The sequence below is a fragment of the Entelurus aequoreus genome, linkage group LG16, assembly GCF_033978785.1.
Source record: "Entelurus aequoreus isolate RoL-2023_Sb linkage group LG16, RoL_Eaeq_v1.1, whole genome shotgun sequence".
In the NCBI taxonomy this organism is placed as follows: Eukaryota; Metazoa; Chordata; class Actinopteri; order Syngnathiformes; family Syngnathidae; genus Entelurus; species Entelurus aequoreus.
In genome coordinates, this window is record NC_084746.1 from 51,307,828 (window position 1) to 51,329,555 (window position 21,728).

Genomic DNA, 21,728 nt, shown 5'->3' on the forward strand with positions numbered 1-21,728 from the left:
TGTATCAGTTACTGTACAATATGTATCATGCCATGTATGTCACGGACTAAACGTCTAGGTCCAGAGTATATAAAGTCACCAAAAACGAATGGACAATGAAGGTGAAGGCAAAAGCATTAACTTTCACCATTAACTTCTCAGCTCAGAAACGCAGTTTGCGGGCAGTGATGGCAGCTTTGTTGACTCTTTTAACTGGATTGTGTTACTTCTGATTAATAAAGAGATTGGATGTGCTTCACTGGCTGTAGTCTCCTAGACCACAAACGGGGTATTGTAGGATTGCAAGCTGGTCACTTCAGTCATTCATTTGTTATTATTATTATTATTCCCTCAGAGTAGTAGTGTGTGTGTGTGTACTTACATGTTGTGTGTTTGCTGCGTGATGTTTTGCAAATGTCAAGTTTATTTTAGTCTGGTAGTCACTTTCATTGGTAAAAGGTTACTTCCTGCATTGAACTTGCTGTGCTTCGGACTCTGTCTTGTTGACATAAAACCAAATCAAAAGTAGCGTGCCACGTTACATCAAATGTATATATACATATACATACTGTATATATATATATATATATATATATATATATATATATATATATATATATATATATATATATATATATATATATATATATATATATATATATATATATATATATATATATATACACACACACGTTAGGTCAGGAAAAAACACAGAGGCTATTTCATCCCTACAAGCCTGTTTCGCAGGTTTCCCTGCTCTTCAGGGGATTTTATTGAATACAATAAAAAAATAATATTTTATTCAATAAAATCCCCTGAAGAGCAGGGAAACCTGCGAAACAGGCTTGTAGGGATGAAATAGCCTCTGTGTTGTTTCCTGACCTAACGTATATTCCGCTCTACCCCGGTATTGAGCACTGTATAACAGATAAACCACAGAAACCTCGACTATATATATATATATACAAAGAAGTCAGTAAATGAATGTATATATTTGTAAACGCTCTGAAGTGGGAAAGGGGTAGGATTAAATAAGCTTTGCTTCTTCCTACTCCTTTTCGGACATGATGTAAAGTGAAATGATACGAAATTGTGTGATGTATTATGCTGTAAGTGTGTTCATGTTCGAAATAAACTAAAAAAGAAAGAAGAAATATATATATATATATATATATATATATATATATATATATATATATATATATACACTACCGTTCAAAAGTTTGGGGTCACCCAAACAATTTTGTGGAATAGCCTTCATTTCTAAGAACAAGAATAGACTGTCGAGTTTCAGATGAAAGTTCTCTTTTTCTGGCCATTTTGAGCGTTTAATTGACCCCACAAATGTGATGCTCCAGAAACTCAATCTGCTCAAAGGAAGGTCAGTTTTGTAGCGTCTGTAACGAGCTAAAGTGTTTTCAGATGTGTGAACATGATCGCACAAGGGTTTTCTAATCATCAATTAGCCTTCTGAGCCAATGAGCAAACACATTGTACCATTAGAACACTGGAGTGATAGTTGCTGGAAATGGGCCTCTACACACCTATGTAGATATTGCACCAAAAACCAGACATTTGCAGCTAGAATAGTCATTTACCACATTAGCAATGTATAGAGTGTATTTCTTTCAAGTTAAGACTAGTTTAAAGTTATCTTCATTGAAAATAAGGACATTTCAATGTGACCCCAAACTTTTGAACGGTAGTGTATGTATGTATGTATGTATGTATTTATTATTATATATATATATATATATATATATATATATATATATATATATATATATATATATATATATATATATATATATATATATATATATATATATATATATATATATATATATATATATATATATATATATATAAAAAAATATATATATATATATATATACATATATATATATTAGGGGTGTAACGGTACACAAAAATTTCGGTTTGGTACGTACCTCGGTTTAGAGGTCACGGTTCGGTTCATTTTCGGTACAGTAAGAAAACAACAAAATATAAATTTTTGGGTTATTTATTTACCAAATTTGCAAAATCTTCCACCAAAAATATTTTTTTTAGTGGAATATTTGATGTGAAGTAATGGGAACCTTGGATAGGTCAATAATTCACAATAACATTGATTTTGATTCAATATTATGTTTTGAGCAATGACAGTTTGAAAGAAAAAAAAAACAGCTTTGTTTTATTAGTCAACATTGCAACTTTTTCTGAATTACATTTAACCTTTAAGCTTTTTTATTTCACTTTAGTTATGTTTTTGTTTATTTTAATAGTATTTTTAGAATGTGCCGTGTGCCTTTAAAACAATAGCTGTGGGCCGCAAATGGCCTCCGGGGCACACTTTTGACACCCCTGCTATAGATAATAAAAAATGTAATCTGATAAATCTATGGATAAAAAGCAGAGCCTGGCGACGCATGCGCGTTTATCATAACTCTCTCGCTCTCTCTGCCCCTGCCCCTCCCTCACCAATGCTGCTGTTTGTTTTGTTTTTAACCCCTTCTTAACCCTGAACGTACATTGAAAATACACGCAACCCTAACTCAAAATGCCGGACATTTGAGGCATTTTTAAGAAACTCCGCCCTGACAGCTCCGCAAAAGAGGACATGTCCGGTGAAAAGAGGACTTATGGTCAGTCTATCGTAGCCCGTTAGCTGCTAGCATGCCGTGTGTTGTGCCTCGGTGTGCATTGTTTACACAACGTGCGTTACGCTACTTAATATGTCCGTGTGGAAACTCGTTCGGTACACCTCCGAACCGAACCGTCACCCCCGTACCGAAACGGTTCAATATAAATACACGTACCGTTACACCCCTAATATATATATATATATATATAGAGAGAGAGAGAGAGAGAGAGAGAGATAGAGAGAGAGAGTATATAATAATCCGATCACTGGCAGTGAGTCATGAAATGGTCTCTTATAAGAAGGCTTCAGCACCAAGGAGAAGCTTGTTAGCACATAAATTTGCTCTATCCAACGTAAACAATCAGTTACCGTGACGATGAGGCCGCGCTCCTGGAAGTATTTGACCAAGGGGATGGTGTTCTGTTTGAAGTTGGTGAGGCGCCTGTCGATGGCCTTGGGGTTGTCGTCGGGTCGACCCTGCTGCTCGGCCCTCTTCTGCAGCCGCTCCTTCAAGTGGTGGTTGGTGCACGCCAGGAACAGCACCAGGTCGGGGGTGCAGATCTGGAAGAAGACGAACGACGGCCTCACCGTCAATTAAATGAACTTTTGTCCAACACAAAACTACTTCAAATGCACTTTGCTGTTGTAAAGAAGTGCATGTCAACTTCTGACTGGTGATGCTTTTATTTTCTGATCAATCTCAAAATAATGCAGATTCGCTGCGTTTTGGGGGTTTGAATGTACAAAACCATGAAGCTGAGAATAAACACGAGCAGCAGCAACTGGGACTCAGAGTTTTCTTAACAAGGCATGATCAATATTCATACCAAAAGAAGCAGCTGTGCTTTTGTTACCGCCCACAAATTTTAACGCCTAGCACATGTTTCAGTCTCCCTGGCAGCCGCATGTGCGCCCTAATTCTCTTCCATTAATTTCCGCAAGGAAAGGCAGGAAAATAATACAGTCATGTGCCAAAGTGTTGGCTTTGTAATTAGGGCTCACAGTAACTTGTGGTGAGGCACTGACTCCTTTTTGTAAACCTGTCAAGTCTACTTTATCTAAAACTGTTAAGCCTACTAAGACAAAGACATGCAGCTGGGGATAGGTTGATTGGCAACACTAAATTGGCCCTAGTGTGTGAATGTTGTCTGTCTATCTGTGTTGGCCCTGCGATGAGGTGGCCACTTGTCCAGGGTGTACCCCGCCTTCCGCCCGAATGCAGCTGAGATAGGCTCCAGCACCCCCCGCGACCCAGAACGGGACAAGCGGTAGAAAATGGATGTTAAGCCTACTAAGCGACGACAAAAAAGTGTAATTAGTGAGGCATATATTGAAATTTTTAAAATTAATTTTCAACACTTTAAATTAGGGATGTCCGATAATATCGGCCTGCCAATATTATCGGCCGATAAATGCGTTAAAATGTAATATCGGAAATTATCGGTATCGTTTTTTTAAATTATCTGTATGGTTTTTTTTTTTGGTTTTTTTTTAATTAAATCAACATAAAAAACACAAGATACACTTACAATTAGTGCACCAACCCAAAAAACCTCCCTCCCCCCATTTCTTTCTGTTATCAATATTCTGGTTCCTACATTATATATCAATATATATCAATACAGTCTGCAAGGGATACAGTCCGTAAGCACACATGATTGTGCGTGCTGCTGCTCCACTAATAGTACTAACCTTTAACACTTAATTTTACTCATTTTCATTCATTACTAGTTTCTATGTAACTGTTTTTATATTGTTTTACTTTCTTTTTTATTCAAGAAAATGTTTTTAATTTAGTTATCTTATTTTATTATTTTTTTTAAAAAGTACCTTATCTTCACCATACCTGGTTGTCCAAATTAGGCATAATAATGTGTTAATTCCACGACTGCATATATCGGTATCGGTAATTAAAGAGTTGGACAATATCGGAATATCGGATATCGGCAAAAAGCCATTATCGGACATCCCTACTTAAAATTCTTCAACAGTTTTACGGACCTATCCATACAAATAAAGTTTTTATATATTTGTAAAAATAAAAAAACAAATAAAAAGATTGTTATAAGATCAACACAAAATATATATGATTTCCAAAAAATTTGTTGCAAAATGGAATACTTCAGGAGGTAATTGCAGCCCTTAATATATCTAATCTTTCGAGCCGCGTAACATGTGCACACAAACCTTTAGTAGATCAGGCCGTAAGTGTCAACAGAAAATCTGAAATTGTCTAAAAACCCTTGCAGTATTAATTAAAAATTAAAAACGAATGGTAGACAATGTATAAAATAGGGCTGTGAATCTTTGGGTGTCCCACGATTCGATTCAATATCGATTTTTTTTTCAATTCAACACGATTCTCGATTCAAAAACGATATTTTCCTGATTCAAAACGATTCTCTATTCATGGAATACATAGATTTCAGCAGGATCTACCCCAGTCTGCTGACATGCAAGCAGAGTAGTAGATTTTTGTACAAAGCTTTTATAATTGTAAAGGACAATGTTTTATCAACTGATTGCAATAATGTAAATGTGTTTTAACTATTAAATGAACCAAAAATATGACTTATTTTATCTTTGTGAAAATATTTGACACTATTGTTATTTTTTTTTTTTTTTATAAATGTCTAATGATAATGTCAATGAGGGATTTTTCATCACTGCTATGTTGAAATTGTAACTAATATTGATACTGTTGTTGATAATATTCATTTTTGTTTCACTACTTTTGGTTTGTTCTGTGTGGTGTTTGTGTCTCCTCTCAATTGCTCTGTTTATTGCAGTTCTGACTGTTGCTGGGTCGGGTTTGGTTTTGGAATTGGATTGCATTGTTATGGTATTGCTGTGTATTGTTTTGTTGGATTGATTCATAAAAAAAAAAAAAAAATTTAAATACAAAAAAAAAACATCGATTTTTAAAAAATGAGAATCGATTCTGAATCGCACAACGTGAGAATCGCGATTCGAATTCGAATCGATTTTTTCCCACACCCCTAGTATAAAAGCATGTGCGTTCTCATCACAATTGGGATAAGAACATGAGAGAAAACGCCTAAAACACTGGAAATATTCCCAATGATACAAAACTGAGAGAAAAATCTCTAAAATACTCGATATGAGACCAAAAGCTAGAAAAATGGACTATGGGTGAGGGCGGACCTACGTCACTTCCGCCTACCAATCCCCTAGCAACCGGGAATTCGTTGAAAACAAACCAGCTCACAGCGAACACAGCATTGACAGAAAAAGCATTTAACTAACGTTGTGGCTTGGAAGTCGGCGTTAAATCCTTCATTTACGCATTTGTATTTATTCGCATATCGTGTGAAAAAACGAAAATGTATTATTTGCGTCAGACTCGTCTCAGTGAACTTTAAAGCTTCTCAGGCTTAGCTTAGCTTGCTAGTTAGCTTAGCCTGCGCGCTACTAAGAAAGAGACGCGGAAGTTATCAACAACTTTGTGTGAACACGCCGTACTTGTTGGAGCCCACGTCGAAGAAGCGCTTGTTGTCCACAGTCATCGACGAGCCCTCCGGCAGCTCCGCGGGCTCCTCGTCCACGCCGTAATCGTCAATAAGTTTGGCCAAAGCGTCGCGGAACTCGTCCCTGCGCCGGGAGCGCGATGGTCTGACCCCAAGCCGGTCTGCCGGATCCTCAAGAACCGTCCCCGCTGGTTCTCTTTCAGGTCCATGTAGTACTTCCGATTCTCCCGCACTAGGAACTCGCTTTTCAGGGCCCGCCGCGGCTCATCCTGCACCATGCCCGGGTTGCTGGGACCCAAATGGGCGTAGTGTTCTATGAAGTCCCCCAAGTAGTCGCGGAACTCGACCGACATAGACAGCGTGAGGCGGCTCTTGTTGCCACCGGCCCCGACTTCGGCTATCTTCAAGAAGCGGCCTTTGGGAAAACAAAATACAACCTTTGTTTTCCCTGTTTCCAGTTGTGGTTAGCACAACCAAAAAACACACAGTTTTTCGGCATTTTGGAGGCAGAATGACGGGTTTAACCAGCGTAGGTCGACAGGTTAAAGAGTAATGGCAACGGTTTGTTTTCAACGCCAGTCTGGTTGCTATGGCTCGAAGAACCCGTATGTAGCTCAGTTGCCCGGATGTCGGCCCTCACCCATAGAAAATGTTTTAGTTTGTGTAACCCAGGTTAAAATCTGCAAATATACAAGGCGTTTGTGTAATAGTTTGCGTCCTGTCCCTTTAAATCACCGGTGTAGTGCACATCATGTGACCTCTCGCCCCTCCCTCCCTGTCATGTGATCGCGCTGAGCCAACCGTGTACCGAGCGCTAGTGTTTAACCTGCAGCGGCGTCTTCCTTTATTGGTGTGGGGGAGCTGTCACGCCAACACCCCCCCCCCCATTTACTTCCGGGGCTGCGTCCAATAAAATCACAAAGTTGCCGGGGGTCCTTAACCGGCACGCGACTGTCCTGTTTCGCGCCTACACACACAAAAAAAAAACAATAATCGATTTCTTCAGATTCCAGCAGCTGTCAAAGACGAAGTATCCTTCCAGCGACGGGCAGTCAAAGCCGAAGTGCTATCGATCGCTGTCAATGACGTAAGAGGAAACATGACCACGGAAGTAAATGGGGGAGAGGGAGAAGAAATTTGGCGTGACAGAGCCAGCGGACATCTGTGGACAGGTTCGTGTCTCCATAAAACTAACACATATTCACTCTTGCATTTCATTTACACGGTTGTGCTCATTTAAAATGTTTAGTGCTTCCTACTGGGCTGCCCTCATGACTCATTAAATAGAGGAATTGGCGAGTAATGAATGCAATTAATAACAATGCTACATGCTAAGCTAGCAGCGTCGAACATTAGCATTGGCATTAGCATCGATCTTTTTTTAAATTTTCCAAACCTTTATAATATTCAACATTTACATACAATCAAATAAATAATAATAATCAAAACAAGTACAAAAACAGCACCATGGGGGTTGTAAACTCAATAAATCAACTGAAGAAGAATGCATATATATATATATATATATATATATATATATATATATATATATATATATATATATATATATATATATATATATATATATATATATATATATATATATACGTATATGTAAAGCCATAGTCCAGGGGTGTCAAACTCAAATACAGAGTGGTCCAAAATTTAAAACTGAACAAAGCCGCGGGCCAAGGTTGAACAAATTAACCTTTTAATAGGGACCCAAACAAGTTTTGCATTGCATATTGAACAAGCAAGGCTTATATAACTTTATAGTGACATGCAAAATCGAGTTTCAAATAATAATAATAATCATTAAAAAATATCAATGGCATATCAAATACAATTGAAATACAAATTGAATGCCTCTTTTCTATTTGTAGCCTTCTGAGGTAAATATCAACATTAACTTTTTCCACAGGCTAATACATTTGAAAATAGAACAATGAATAAACCAACCATTCAGGACTTTAAACTGCTCAGTTTGCAACACACTGATCTAATCTGATGTGCCCAAGCCAGATACCTGCCATCTTTTCTTGGATGCAAGTTCATTAATGTCGGGGCTCAGGCTTTGAGCTGAGGCAACCTTCATTATCGAACGAAGGTGTTCATTAGTCATTATAACTCGTAGTCCACCCAGACCACAGTCTTGGGGGCGTGGCACTGCCTTTAACGTCCTCTACGAGCTGTCACGTCCGCTTTTCATCCATTCTAACAACGTGCCGGCCCAGTCACAAGATATGTGCGGCTTCTGTACGCACACACACGTGAATGCAACACATACTTGATCAACAGTCATACAGGTTACACTGAGGGTATCCGTATAAACAATTTTAACACTGTAAGTAATATACGCCACACTGTGAACCCACACCAAACAAGAATGATAAACACATTTCGGGAGAACGTCCGCACCGTAACACAACATAAACACAACAGAACAAATACCCAGAACACCTTGCGGGCTGCGGTTTGGTGGTAGTGTTCTGGGTATTTGTTCTGTTGTGTTTATGTTGTGTTACGGTGCGGACGTTCTCCCGAAATGTGTTTATCATTCTTGTTTGGTGTGGGTTCACAGTGTGGCGTATATTTCTTACAGTGTTAAAATTGTTTATACGTCCACCCTCAGTGTAACCTGTATCGCTGTTAATCAGGTATGCATTGCATTCAATTGTGTGTGCGTGCAGAAGCCGCACATATCTGGGCCAGCACTCGTTGGACTGGGTGAAAAGCGGACGTGACGATTTTCGGGAGGGGCACTGAAATTTGGGAGTCTCCCGGGAGGGTTGGCAAGTATGAGAATCAGCAGTGAATGCGGTGTTACTGCGGCACCGCCGCTGTTTATAATCGGCGGGGCAGCTCTAGTGTTAATTTGATATCGCCTCAAGGGCCAAGTGAAATTACACGGTGGGCCAATTTTGGCCCGCGGGCCAGAGTTTGACACCCATGCCATAGGCTCACACAAGTCCTGTAAATAATCCAAATTTGGAGCACAGCATCATAGTTTTCATGTCTTTTTGGTTGTTAGCGGTAAAAAGCGTTTTAAAGTAAATTTTCAATTGTTTTTTAAAGGGACAAAAAACAGGTCGGGTATTGAGAAACTTACATTTATGAATATAAAACTTATCCAGTTGTATAATGAGGTTGCAAAGGTAAAATTCCTTTAAAAAATAAATTAGCACATCTTTAAAACAAAACACAAATTTGTCATGAATATTGTCCAGGATGAAACGACAGATGCCATGCTTAGCACGGATCTTATAGAATGGGTTTAGTTCATATCCTGTTTATGGTAGAGTCTTATTTTGACATAATTAGATTTTATTTATGAATTTACCAGGGCTGTGTCACGCCAATTTTCTTCCCATCACAAAAGCCTTCCTAACCCCCATTTACTTCCGGGGTCATTTCAGCTTACGTCAGTTCCTCTTACGTAATTTCCTCTTACGTCATTGCCAGCGATCGATAAATCCAAATCTTCTGAAAATGGTGGTGTCACTGGATGATATTCGTCTTTATCTGTCCCAGGGGACTTATGTCAAACACCAGCAGGCTTCGCAACATTTCAAGCGGAGTGTTAGGGCCGCTGCTGCGAACTTCTGTCTTCGTGGTAACGTGCAAAAAATATTAATTAATATATAATACTGTTAAATGTCTGTACTACTTTAAATCAACATTATTGTTGAAACATTTCAGTAATATTAATTAATATATAATACTGTTAAATGTCTGTAATTTAAATCAACATTATTGTTGATAATTCAGACGTTTTGTTAACGCTGTATTATAAAAAAGAGGCAAACGAAGTGCTATCGATCGCTGTCAATGACGTAAGAGGAACTGACGTAAGCGGAAATGACCCCGGAAGTAAATGGGGGTTAGGAAGGTTTTTGTGATGGGAAGAAAATTGGCGTGACAGCTGCAACTAACGATTAATTAATCCAACGAATCGATGACTAAATTAATCGCCAACTATTTTTATAATCGATTTAATCGATTAGTTGTTGCAGCCCTAGAATTGACTGAGATGCAGTGTTTACATGTAAGCAGATTACACAGTACTGTTGATTATTTGAATGTTAATGTGCAGGCTATTTAGAAAACTATACCACTTTTGACTGGGTTGTCAAGCACTTGTTTATTTGTAATTTATGCATTTAATGATTATTTAAAAATGTGTACACATGGAAATTGAGTATAAAAGCTAATGTTAAAGAAGCCGCTAGTGCTAATTTAGATAATTTACTAGTTATGTTGTTGCACTGCAGGCCAGGTGTTTCTATTTGGAACCAATCAATGGCGAGCTGGGGCTACTGTGTCCACCTAACAACTAGCAGAAAACTACTGGTCTGGTAGGAAGGCTGACACAGCCTGGCCCCCACACATTCCACTCACTCCTCCCCCTAACCATAACCCTTGGACATTCAATAGAACCTCTCAACAAACCCTCATGGGTCGTTGCATCAGTTCTGGGACTGTGTATATTTTCTGTTGTGACACAAGTTTCGTTGTTCAATTTCAATCCAACCAATAACTTCTGATGTGCACTTATCAACCAATCTCTAACTGCAGTTGTAAATACTTTGGGGTTTTGTATTTTTCCCCCTTTATTTCTGCTGTAAATATTTTGTTCTTCACACTTTACAATACATGGTACCTGCACCAAACTTAATTTTCTGTTTCTGTGTAATTGTTACTGACCACCAGCTCCTGCAGCCGAATTTAGATCTTCTGTTCCCCACGAGCCCTTGTTTTCTGTACTTATTAGTTTTATACTTTGTCTCCTATTGTATCCTATCCTAACACTTGCAATGTCAACACATCAAACTAATGTGAAAAAGAATGATGGAATGTCTACAAGCTCTTGGAACGTTAGCAGAGTGAAATATAAATGTCTAAATACGCAATGCTAACAAAAGTGAACATTTAAAAAGTTTTATTTAATATTAATTTGAGTTTTGTTCTAATGATTTCACAGCTATTTCTATAAACAAAAGTTATCCCAAGGTAGCAGGTCTAAAGGCAAGGAAAAGCTCTCCTCTCAAACAGAACCCAGGATATGCTGGTCTGTCTCCTATCACAATATCTTAATCAAGAAATAGTAACAAACTTTACTACTTTAAAAAAAAATTGTAGCATCAAAAACATATTTTGAGTTAAAGAGCTTCTACATTTGTGTGTATGAACCATTAGAGAAATGATTTGGATGCTCCTGTAATGAACTGAACAATTTCCTGACACAATCTGATTGTGAGGTCTGTGCTCTGGTTCCCTGCTCCAAAGAGAATGATGGTTTGTTTGAGAGAGACAGCCACACAAGTGTATTCACAGACATGAATGGACAAATGGACACAGGAGGTATAGAAGACAAAAAGACCCGTGGAGAGCATCAGGGTGCTCTGCTGCACCCCAAAGGTCCTGGTCGATGGCGCAAAGGGCGAAGCAACAGCAAGTGGTCACTGGGCGCCTCGTGGGAGTCATTTGAGGCTCCAGCTGAAGCGCATGCAAAGGTCCTGTGGGTCCATTAGATGCATTATTTAGTTTCTACCATCCTTCTCCTAACCTTTAAGCAGACACACGGGGGGACCAGCTATTGCTGCTTTGTCAAATAGAGCAACCATCCGCGACTCGTGTGTCCCACCAGGTGCAATCCACACTAATTATCGAACTGCCAGGTAACTGTTTGTACTTCTTCCTGATCTGTAAAGGTCAAGTGTCACCGCAGTAGACGTACGACATTTGACCAGCTCTCAAGCATGGACTTTCTACTAAAGTATCTTAAATGCCCAAATTAGTCAATGAAACATAAGGGTGTCCCAATCCGATATCGAATGATATCGGCTTGCAGCGTGCTTACTTGTGCAAAGATGGACAGCCAGTTAACATCTTCAGGAAATGTGCTCCAGTAAGCATGCACACAATGTTGGTCTTTTCTCGTATTTTAGTCATTTACAGAATGTAAACATGGTAGGCTATTGGCTACTCGGAGCTGGCAGCTACACAACAGCTAAGCACACAAGCTGGATGTACATATTAAAAATGCTTAATTGAACAATATTGCTAAAACAGCACATTTGTTAATATAAACAAGTATATTTATAGTTGCATATTACTTACACGCCCGCATCATTCAACTTACTACTGCATCATGATTTTAACTTAATGAACAGGACATCCATCCATTTTCTACCGCTTGTAAGAAAATGGATGGATGGATGGATGGATTATAACCACTAGGTGTCTCCAAAACACAAATGAACACTCTACTTCAAAAGCATGAATCTATCATAAGTTGAGTGTTTTTCATACTAACCATTGTTCTGTTTGACTAATTTTCACTTGATCGAACCTTTTCTAACATTCCACACTACAAATAATAATGTACTATGATTCCTTCTGATATATCGTATTAATATCAGACAACACTCAAAGCTCCAATATCGGTATTGTACCAGAAGTGAGAAAGTCGTAACGGGACACCCCTAAAATAGAATTATACTGTATAATACTATAGTAGACTTGACAGTCTACAATTGTCTCTAATTAGTAAACAAAATTAGCATTAAGAAGTGTGGCTGTGGGCAACCACTGACGTAGTTTTTAAGCAACACCACAAGATGGCAGTAGCTGCATTCGAAGTTGGACATCGATTCACATAATATGAAATGGTGCCGTATTTCGATACATTTGTTGCTTGCGATGTCACGCATAGTTGCGCACTCGGCCCTTAAGCAATACTTAAAGCGGACTCAGTCGGATTGCCTTTAGATCAGTTTTCTGTTACGCACCCCCCAGAAAAAAGAAAACACTTGCCACCTCACTCTCAAACGTGACTGTAAATAGTATCGTTTGTCTATAAAATTGTTATAAGTTAACTTCTGCAGAGCATTGTACCCTGGTTAACATGAAAGAAAACAAATCATTAAAAAATTAAAAACTTACAAACAATTTTAACATTCTTTTTTTAGTGTGTAACTGAAAAGACTTAAGGTGGGTTTTTTTCAGGCAAATTATGCACTTTATTTAAAAATGTTTTTGTTGTTGACCGATTTGATACAGAAAAATTAATTAAATAAATTCAATAATAATTTCAAATGGATTAGCAACATTAACTCAGAAGCACAATATATAAAACCATCCATTTTCTACCGCTTGTCCCTTTTGGGTCGCCGGCATGATATATATATATATATAATATCTACAGGTATATATATATATAAAATATCTACAGGTATATATATACCTATATGTACATACATATACACACATACTGTATATATACAGTACACAAATATATACTGTATATAAATAAATTATATATGTATACATTTGAATTACATAAGTAAATATACATATACACATGATTTCCATATATGTACAGGTATACAGTATATGTATATGTGTCTAAATGTATATAAGCATATATATATATATACATACATGTGTGTATATATACGCACATATAATGTATATATAAATTATATATGTGTATATATATATATACTGTATATTTTTTATATTGTACAGTAATATATATTACATATGTAACATGTAAAATACATATGCACATATATAATTTATATATACAGTAAATATCTATACACACATATATACTGTATATACATAAATGATGTGTATATATAAATATGTAAATATATATATATGCACAATTTATTTATACAGTACAATCTATACATTGTATTATATATTTACATAATATATATATTTACATATATAAATATGTATATACACACACCTATGTATGTATACAGTATATAGACACACATATATACAGTACATATGTATGTATATATACACATACGTATAAATACATATACTGTATGGACATATTTACATAGATGTACATGTACATGTGTATATATACACATATTTATTTATATATATATATATATATATATATATATATATATATACACACACACACACACACACTTATACACACATTTATATACATATAAATATATACACATATATACATAGATATATATGTATAGAGATATATACCTATATATGTATGTATGTGTGTGTGCACATGTATGCACCTACACACAAAGTGGAATCTTGATGCATTTTTACCTACAGATGTGGCCCACCCCCGAGTCAAAATAATTGCATATGGGTTATGGTAGTTTTCACCTGGGGGAAATATTACTGGTAACTTTTTTTCTTTTACACTTGTTCGCAATGTTGAAACATTGTCTATACAGTTATTACAGGTTTTGTTGAAACATTGTCTATACAGTTATTACAGGTTTTGTTGAAACATTGTCTATACAGTTATTACAGGTTTTCTGGTGGCCACAGTTTGACCCTGGAACAAGGAATAAATCTAAACTAATTAAAATATAATATATTTAGTTTGAATTACTTTTAAAATCACTAATAAAATCCACCCAAAAAATATGATTGTTGTCTGGTTTTCGCCTAGTTTCTGCATAGTAAGAAGAAAAGAAGGGACATTGTTTGACATTAGGCGCAGCAGCTAATTGGACTGTGGCGATGGCGCGACATGCTCAGATGCTGGAGTCAACTGTCATAAAATGTAAAGGATACAAAGATTCACTTGGAAACAAGAACTGGTTCTCTCTCTCGGTCGGCAGTGACAAAGGCTCCCAAATGAAACAATATCTCAACGTGTCGCAGCTCATGTAAGATTGATTAATTAGATTATTTCATGGTGGATTTGTTCTGGCTTTGAACATATTTCAGCACACAGTAAGCAGTACTTGATTTCATGCAGTAAGATCAATTTTCAGCCTTGACTCTGTATCTTAACTTACTACAATAGGTTCTTTGTCAATTTACCCAGAGTGTCTAAATCAGGGGTCACCAACCTTTTTGAAACCAAGAGCTACTTCTTGGGTACTGATTAATGCGAAGTGGCTACCAGTTTGATACACACTTAAATAAATTGCCAGAAATAGCCAATTTGCTCAATTTACCTTTAACTCTATGTTATTATTAATAATTAATGATATTTACACTTAATTGAACGGTTTAAAAGAGGAGAAAACACGAAAAAAATGACAATTACATTTTGAAACATAGTTTATCTTCAATTTCGACTCTTTAAAATTCAAAATTCAACCGAAAAAAAGGAGACAAAAACTTTAAAAAAAGAATTTATGGAATATCATTAGTAATTTTTCCTGATTAAGATTAATTTTAGAATTTTGATGAAATGTTTTAAATAGGTTAAAATCCAATCTACACTTTGTTAGAATATATAACAAACAAAGCTATATTTCTAACAAAGACAAATCATTATTTCTTCTAGATTTTCCAGAACAAAAATTTTAAAAGAAAATCAAAAGACTTTGAAATAAGATTTTAATTTGATTCTACAGATTTTCTAGATTTGCCAAAATAATTTTTTTGAATTTTAATCATAATAAGTTTGAAGAAATATTTCACAAATATTCTTCGTCGAAAAACCAGAAGCTAAAATGAAGAATTAAATTAAAATGTATTTATTATTCTTTACAATAAAAAATATTTTTTTACTTGAACATTGATTTAAATTGTCAGGAAAGAAGAGGAAGGAATTTAAAAGGTAAAAAGGTATATGTGTTTAAAAACCCTAAAATCATTTTTAAGGTTGTATTTTTTCTCTAAAATTGTCTTTCTGAAAGTTATAAGGAGCAAAGTAAAACAATTAATGAATTTATCTAAACAAGTGAAGACCAAGTCTTTAAAATATTTTCTTGGATTTTCAAATTCTATTTGAGTTTTGTCTCTCTTAGAATTAAAAATGTCGGGCAAAGCGAGACCAGCTTGCTAGTAAATAAATACAATTTAAAAAATAGAGGCAGCTTACTGGTAAGTGCTGCTATTTGAGCTATTTTTAGAACAGGCCGGCGGGCTACTCATCTGGTCCTTACGGGCTACCTGGTGCCCGCGGGCACCGCGTTGGTGACCCCTGGTCTAAATCAACAGAACCTTGGAGGACTAAATATAGAACCTTTTCAGCCAACTGACATGATACGTTTGAATATTGAACAAAGACAATTAAATGCTTTTTTTAAATAAGTTAATATATAAATAATGTTTGTTGAAAAAACTAAATGTGTAAATGCCGTTGCAGTATAAATAAAAGTGAAAACAAATGATAAACAATGTATGAAAACAGTGGTAAGAACATGAAACACAACTAACTAAAGTGTGAACGAATAATGAACGCCTACAAGCACTCGCAATGTCAAGAAAGCGAGAAAAGTGTGAAGACAAAAGATTATTAAAAGTGAGAAAAACATACAATAGAAAATGTCAAAAAAGTGTTAAAAAAAAAAGTGGAAAAAAAATCAGAACATTTCTTAAAGTGATTGCAATGTCGACGAAGGTGAATTAAAAAAATATCATGTCTAACAACACAACACGCCTAAGTGCGAAAGAATGATGAATGTTTACAAATTCTTGTAATGTCAACAGAGCAAGAAGAATATAGAGGACGAAATGTCTAAAAATACTGTCACGATTGGCTTCACCGAAGTAGGACCCTAACGCAGAGAAGAAGTAATGATGATGATGATAATAATAATAATAATTATTATTATAACAATAACAAAAAGGGCACTTCAAAAGAGTGAAGAAAAATAACTAAGGATGCACATAAAAGGAGTGGAAAAGAGAAATTGCACACAAAAGGTGTTGAGAGGAAACAGTTAACTTTACACGGCAGCGCCGGTTCAGAGCCACAGGAAAGAGAAGCGTGAGTGGAGCCAAAGCAGAGGAGGTGAACATGACTGTAAGGGTGAACCATCAGAAATCTACAGGCGCAGAGTGAATGGACTGGTGAGCTTAAGTAGTCAGGGGAGAATCGGTATCAGGTGTGCGCAAATGTGGCTCCACCCGTTACCCAAAATCCAGGCACTGAGACAAAAAGGCGCCTGGCAGCAGACCTGCCAGATCATGACAGTACCCACATCCCACTATAAGGGTGGCCTACCTGGTTACTCAGGATGGAGAAAGTGGATGAATGATCAAGGATACAGGAGACCCATGAGCGTTATTAAGGACCATACCCTTCCCAGTCGACCAGATACTGAACTCCCCTGCCCCGCCTTCTGGAGTATAAATGGACTTTACAGTGTGAGCTGGGTGACCATCGATCATGCGTGGAGGAAGACAAGGACAGAGCGGACTGGTGGCAACCAGTTTGAGGTTGGTGATTTGAAACACCTGATGACGCTGATGGATATGGGTAGCTGGAGTTTGACCGCCTAGGGATGATGATCCTGGTGATCTTGAAAGGCCCGACGAACCTGGGAGAAAGCTGCCTGGAAGAGCCAGCCAATGGTAAGTTCTAAGACAACAACTATACCACTTGTCCAGGTTGATAAGTGGGGGCTTGTATTTTGTGGCGATCTGCCAGCACACGGTTCCAGGCAGCTGTCCGAGACCGAGCCGCTCTAGTATACCGCCACACCCGATAAGCGCTGCAAATGTGCTGGTGGAAGGAATGGATAGCTATCTATGACTCCTGGGAAGGAAAAAGAGGTGGCTGGTAACCGTAAGGCAAATTTAAAAGGAGACATACCCGTGGCCGAGGAAGTGAGGGAATTGTGAGCATACTTCACCCCAGGAAGGCGGGAGGACCATGACGAAGAGTGACGATGGCATACACAGTGGAGTGCCGCCTCCAGGTCCTGGTTAGCCTGCTTCGTCTGGCCGTTAGTCCGGGGAGGGTATCCTGATGAAAGGCTTCGGGTGGCCAACAACGCCTTGAAAAAAGCCTTTCACACTTGAAATGCGAATTGGGGTCCCCTATCAGAGACCAGGTCCAGAGGGATACCATTTATGCAGAAACTTGTTTGACAAGAAGTTGAGCAGTCTCTAGTGATGTAGGTAGTTTGGACAGGGGAATTGGAAATGAGTACTCTTTGAAAATCGGTCGACCACATTGAGTATGACAGTTGTCCCGGGAAACCGGAAGGCCTGTGTTGAAATCCAGAGCAATGTAGGACCATGGTCATGGCAGAATAGAGGATGGAGGAGACAGGCTGGAGGGCGGTGAGAAGATCAACGTGCTTAAGAACTGGTGCTGTAGTGAAAATGTGTTTTAGCGAAGAAAAGGTTCTTAAATGGATGTGAACCTCGTCAAGGGTTCAGCTTTGCGGATGAATCGCCCATAGAAGTTAGCAAAGCCCAATAACCTTTGTAAGTGTTTTGTTGGTTTAGGAGATGGCAAGATCAGGTTTGAGAAGGCCCTTCTCCACGATGAACCACAGAAACGGCACCAATGGCGAGTGAAATTCTCACTTCTTTGACATATAGCCGATTCTCCAATAACCGCTGTAAGACAAGACAGACATGGCGGGCATGTTCCCGGAGTTGTAATTCTCTGAGCTCAACACAAGGGTCTGGACTCGAAGGCATTGCAAACTCCTTTTAAGATAGCCAAAAATTATGAACCAATCAGGATCGCCGGGCGGGATTTCATAGATGTGACGTAGCGCCGAAGGGACTGTTTGATTCAAACAACAATGGCGGCACGGAGCAAGGTGTCGTGTGCTGACATTGATTCGGCTATTGCAACTGTTTTGCGACATCGATCAAATATGAATTATTTTAAAGAAGAACAAAGAACGGTTTTGAAGGCATTTATTGGTGGGAAGGATGTTTTGGCTCTTCTTCCGACCGGGTTTGGATTTCCCAGCATTGCTCTCATCAGCGTCACGGGTTGATTTCCATGTGAGTGGTTGAAGTAGCACGTCATTCAAGATAATGGACAAGTGGTTTATCCAATCACATACAAGGATTCTTTTTACAAGGCCCCACCTTCTGAAATACATCTCCTAATGAGAACTCCCAGATTCATGTGTGGAGCTCGGCAAACTACAAGAACCTGGCGAGAGTCAGGTTAAAGAATTTAATCAACGTACACAAAACATAATTTATTGATCATGTCCCTGAAGATGTTGTCAATTAGTTTTTGGAAAGCAGCAGGCACACTTGTGAGGCCAAAAACATCACTAAATATTCAAAATGCCCTAAAGGGTTTAAAAACAGTCTCCCACTCATCCCTGTCTTTAATTCTCACCAGGTGATAATAATTTAATGAAAATAGAAGCACAAGAAGTAAATGCCAAATCCATAAGTGACAAAGGATCGCTATTCTTAACAGTTCACAGTAGTCAATAGAGGGCCGAAAAGATTGATGTTTTCCATCCATCCATTTTCTACCGCTTGTCCCTTTTGGGATCGCGGGGGGTGCTGGAGCCTATCTCAGCTGCATTCGGGCGGAAGGCGGGGTACACCCTTGTAGGGATGATACTCGAAACCGGTTTTCCCTGTTGTTTGATAAGAATTGAACCGAGTCCTCGGACTCGAATCCCTTTTTGAGAACCGGTACCCGTTATCGAGACCACTTTGAGTAAAGAAAAAGAGTTGGTTCTTTATTCGAATTCCTTTGGAACGAATCCCGTCCCGACCAGAAATGCTCCGTGTGACATCACAACAAATCTCGTCACGTAGCTCAGTCATTAGGCGCAGATAGCGAAAGCAGGAAAACAATGGACGGGAAAAAGCGCTCCAAAGTGTAATAAAGTTCAAAACAAAAAGGTATAATCCAATGAATAACTTTACTGAGAAATTTGAGCGGGGTAAAGACACATGAACACTTTTACGACCAACCGGAAACATAGCAACCAGGCTAGCAACGCACCTCCTTTACGGCAGCTGTCGCAACGTTCTTAAAACAACCGCAGCACATACATATATATACAACACATCTCCCTTTTTTAACTTTTGTTTTTCTTTACTTGTAAACAAAACAAAATCACACTGTAGATGTGTTGTCTGTCTAATTATAAATAATGCAGACGAGGCGTGTTGGCTGAGTTCTTGACGTTTACTTTCACAGCGTGCTCATAGCCTCATTCTTAGTTGCCGGGTGATGATATGCAACAACACTTTTCGGGGCTACCGCGCCTGCTCGTCACTCCCGTTGCATGCTGGGTAGTGTAGTTGTTGTATTCCCTAGCTCATAACATCTTTCCCACTATAAAGAAATAATGTTAACTCAATAAAGTGTATTTCTTTTTTTAGCTTTAACTTTTCATTTTTTAGCATTGTAACCACATTTGCAAACAACTTTTCTCTTCATAGAATTTTCTTTCAATAAAGAAATAAAGTGCAAAAATGTCAAAGCATCATAACAAACAGTTATATCAAATAAAAGCAGAATTGCACTTTTTGGAGAGCTGTATTATTTCCAGTTTTGTGCCTAAGGGACTGATTTTATTTAACACTATATTATTATTTATACACCTATAGTGATCACAGAGACAGCTTGTTTTTGTGTTACTGTATATATTTGTTTTTCTGAAAAATCCCACTTAATATACTTTGGGTAACAACCGTCAATATTTATTTATTTTATTTTATTTTTTTAGGGGGGTAACAGTCAATATTTATTTATTTATTAGATTATTATTTTTTTCTTGTATAATAAAAGTGAGCTTTTGTTAAACCAAATATTGTGTGTTTTTTTCCATATACAACAACCTATCTGGACTCCATAAGAGAATCGATAAGGAATCGGTTCGATAAGAGGATTCGATAATAGGCTCGAACTCGATAATTTCTTATCAAACATCATCCCTACACCCTGGACAAGTCGCCACCTCATCGCAGGGCCAAGATTGATATTTTTCTAAACAAAAAAAACAACAACGAATAACCCGGCCCCCATTGGAGAGGAAGAGGGCGAATGAGAGACAAGGAGATATAGTCACTATGGAGTATGCGACCACAGAGATCTTACCTTGCCTAAAGTCCAGCAGGCAGCTGCCTGCTTCTCTGCCTTTTAGGGGTGATCACACACCTTCATCGTTTTCATTAGTTAATAGGGGCAGTGGCGTGCGCACAGTGGGAGCATGCTTACTAACCGCCATGGCCCAGGCGGCGGCTCATGATAAAAGCTATTTTAGCATGGTCAGAGTAATGTGAACCAGGTTGCTGGTCAAAATCTAAGCATTAATGGAGGGATTCCACTCACCGGTAAAATGGAGAGGGTGAGCAATATTGGTTTTCAGAGGTGTAGGAGGACTAGCCGCTGGAGGAGGTGGGAAGGTCCCCGTCCCGGCGTGACCTCCTTCCGGTTGGGTCGCAGTGCTCCTCTGATCGACACCTTGGCTGAGAGTGCCGATATTGGCAGACAGGGTCTGGAAGACGGCAGTCAAATCACGCGGCAGCTAGTAGAGATTATCGAGAGTTTGTCCAAAGCCGGTAAACGCAGAGTGGAGGTGTTCCTTTGTTTGCGGGGCCCATGTTGGCAAGTAGATTTGTCACAATCGGTTTTGCCAGAGTATTGATTGATTGATTGAGACTTTTATCAGTAGGTTGCACAGTGAAGTACATATTACGTACAATTGACCACTAAATGGTAACACCCGAATACGTTTTTCAACTTGTTTAAGTCGGGGTCCACTTAAATTGATTCATGATACAGATATATACTATCATATATACTATCATCATAATACAGTCATCACATAAGATAATCACATTGAATTATTTACATTATTTACAATCAGGGGTGTGGAGGGAGGATATGGACATCAAGTAGTGGACATAGAGAGAGAGAGAGAGAG

General features: G+C 38.1%; 1 protein-coding gene across 2 annotated transcripts in view; it reads right to left on the reverse strand.

The window, feature by feature from the left end:
- ak5 (adenylate kinase 5) overlaps window positions 1-21,728 on the reverse strand; it is a 129,424-nt gene that overhangs the window by 50,928 nt on the left and 56,768 nt on the right. For both annotated transcript variants that reach the window (XM_062023291.1, XM_062023290.1), the window contains one exon: window positions 2,993-3,184. In XM_062023291.1, coding sequence (XP_061879275.1) covers window positions 2,993-3,184 — 192 coding nt within the window. The remainder of the gene's footprint in view (window positions 1-2,992; window positions 3,185-21,728) is intronic.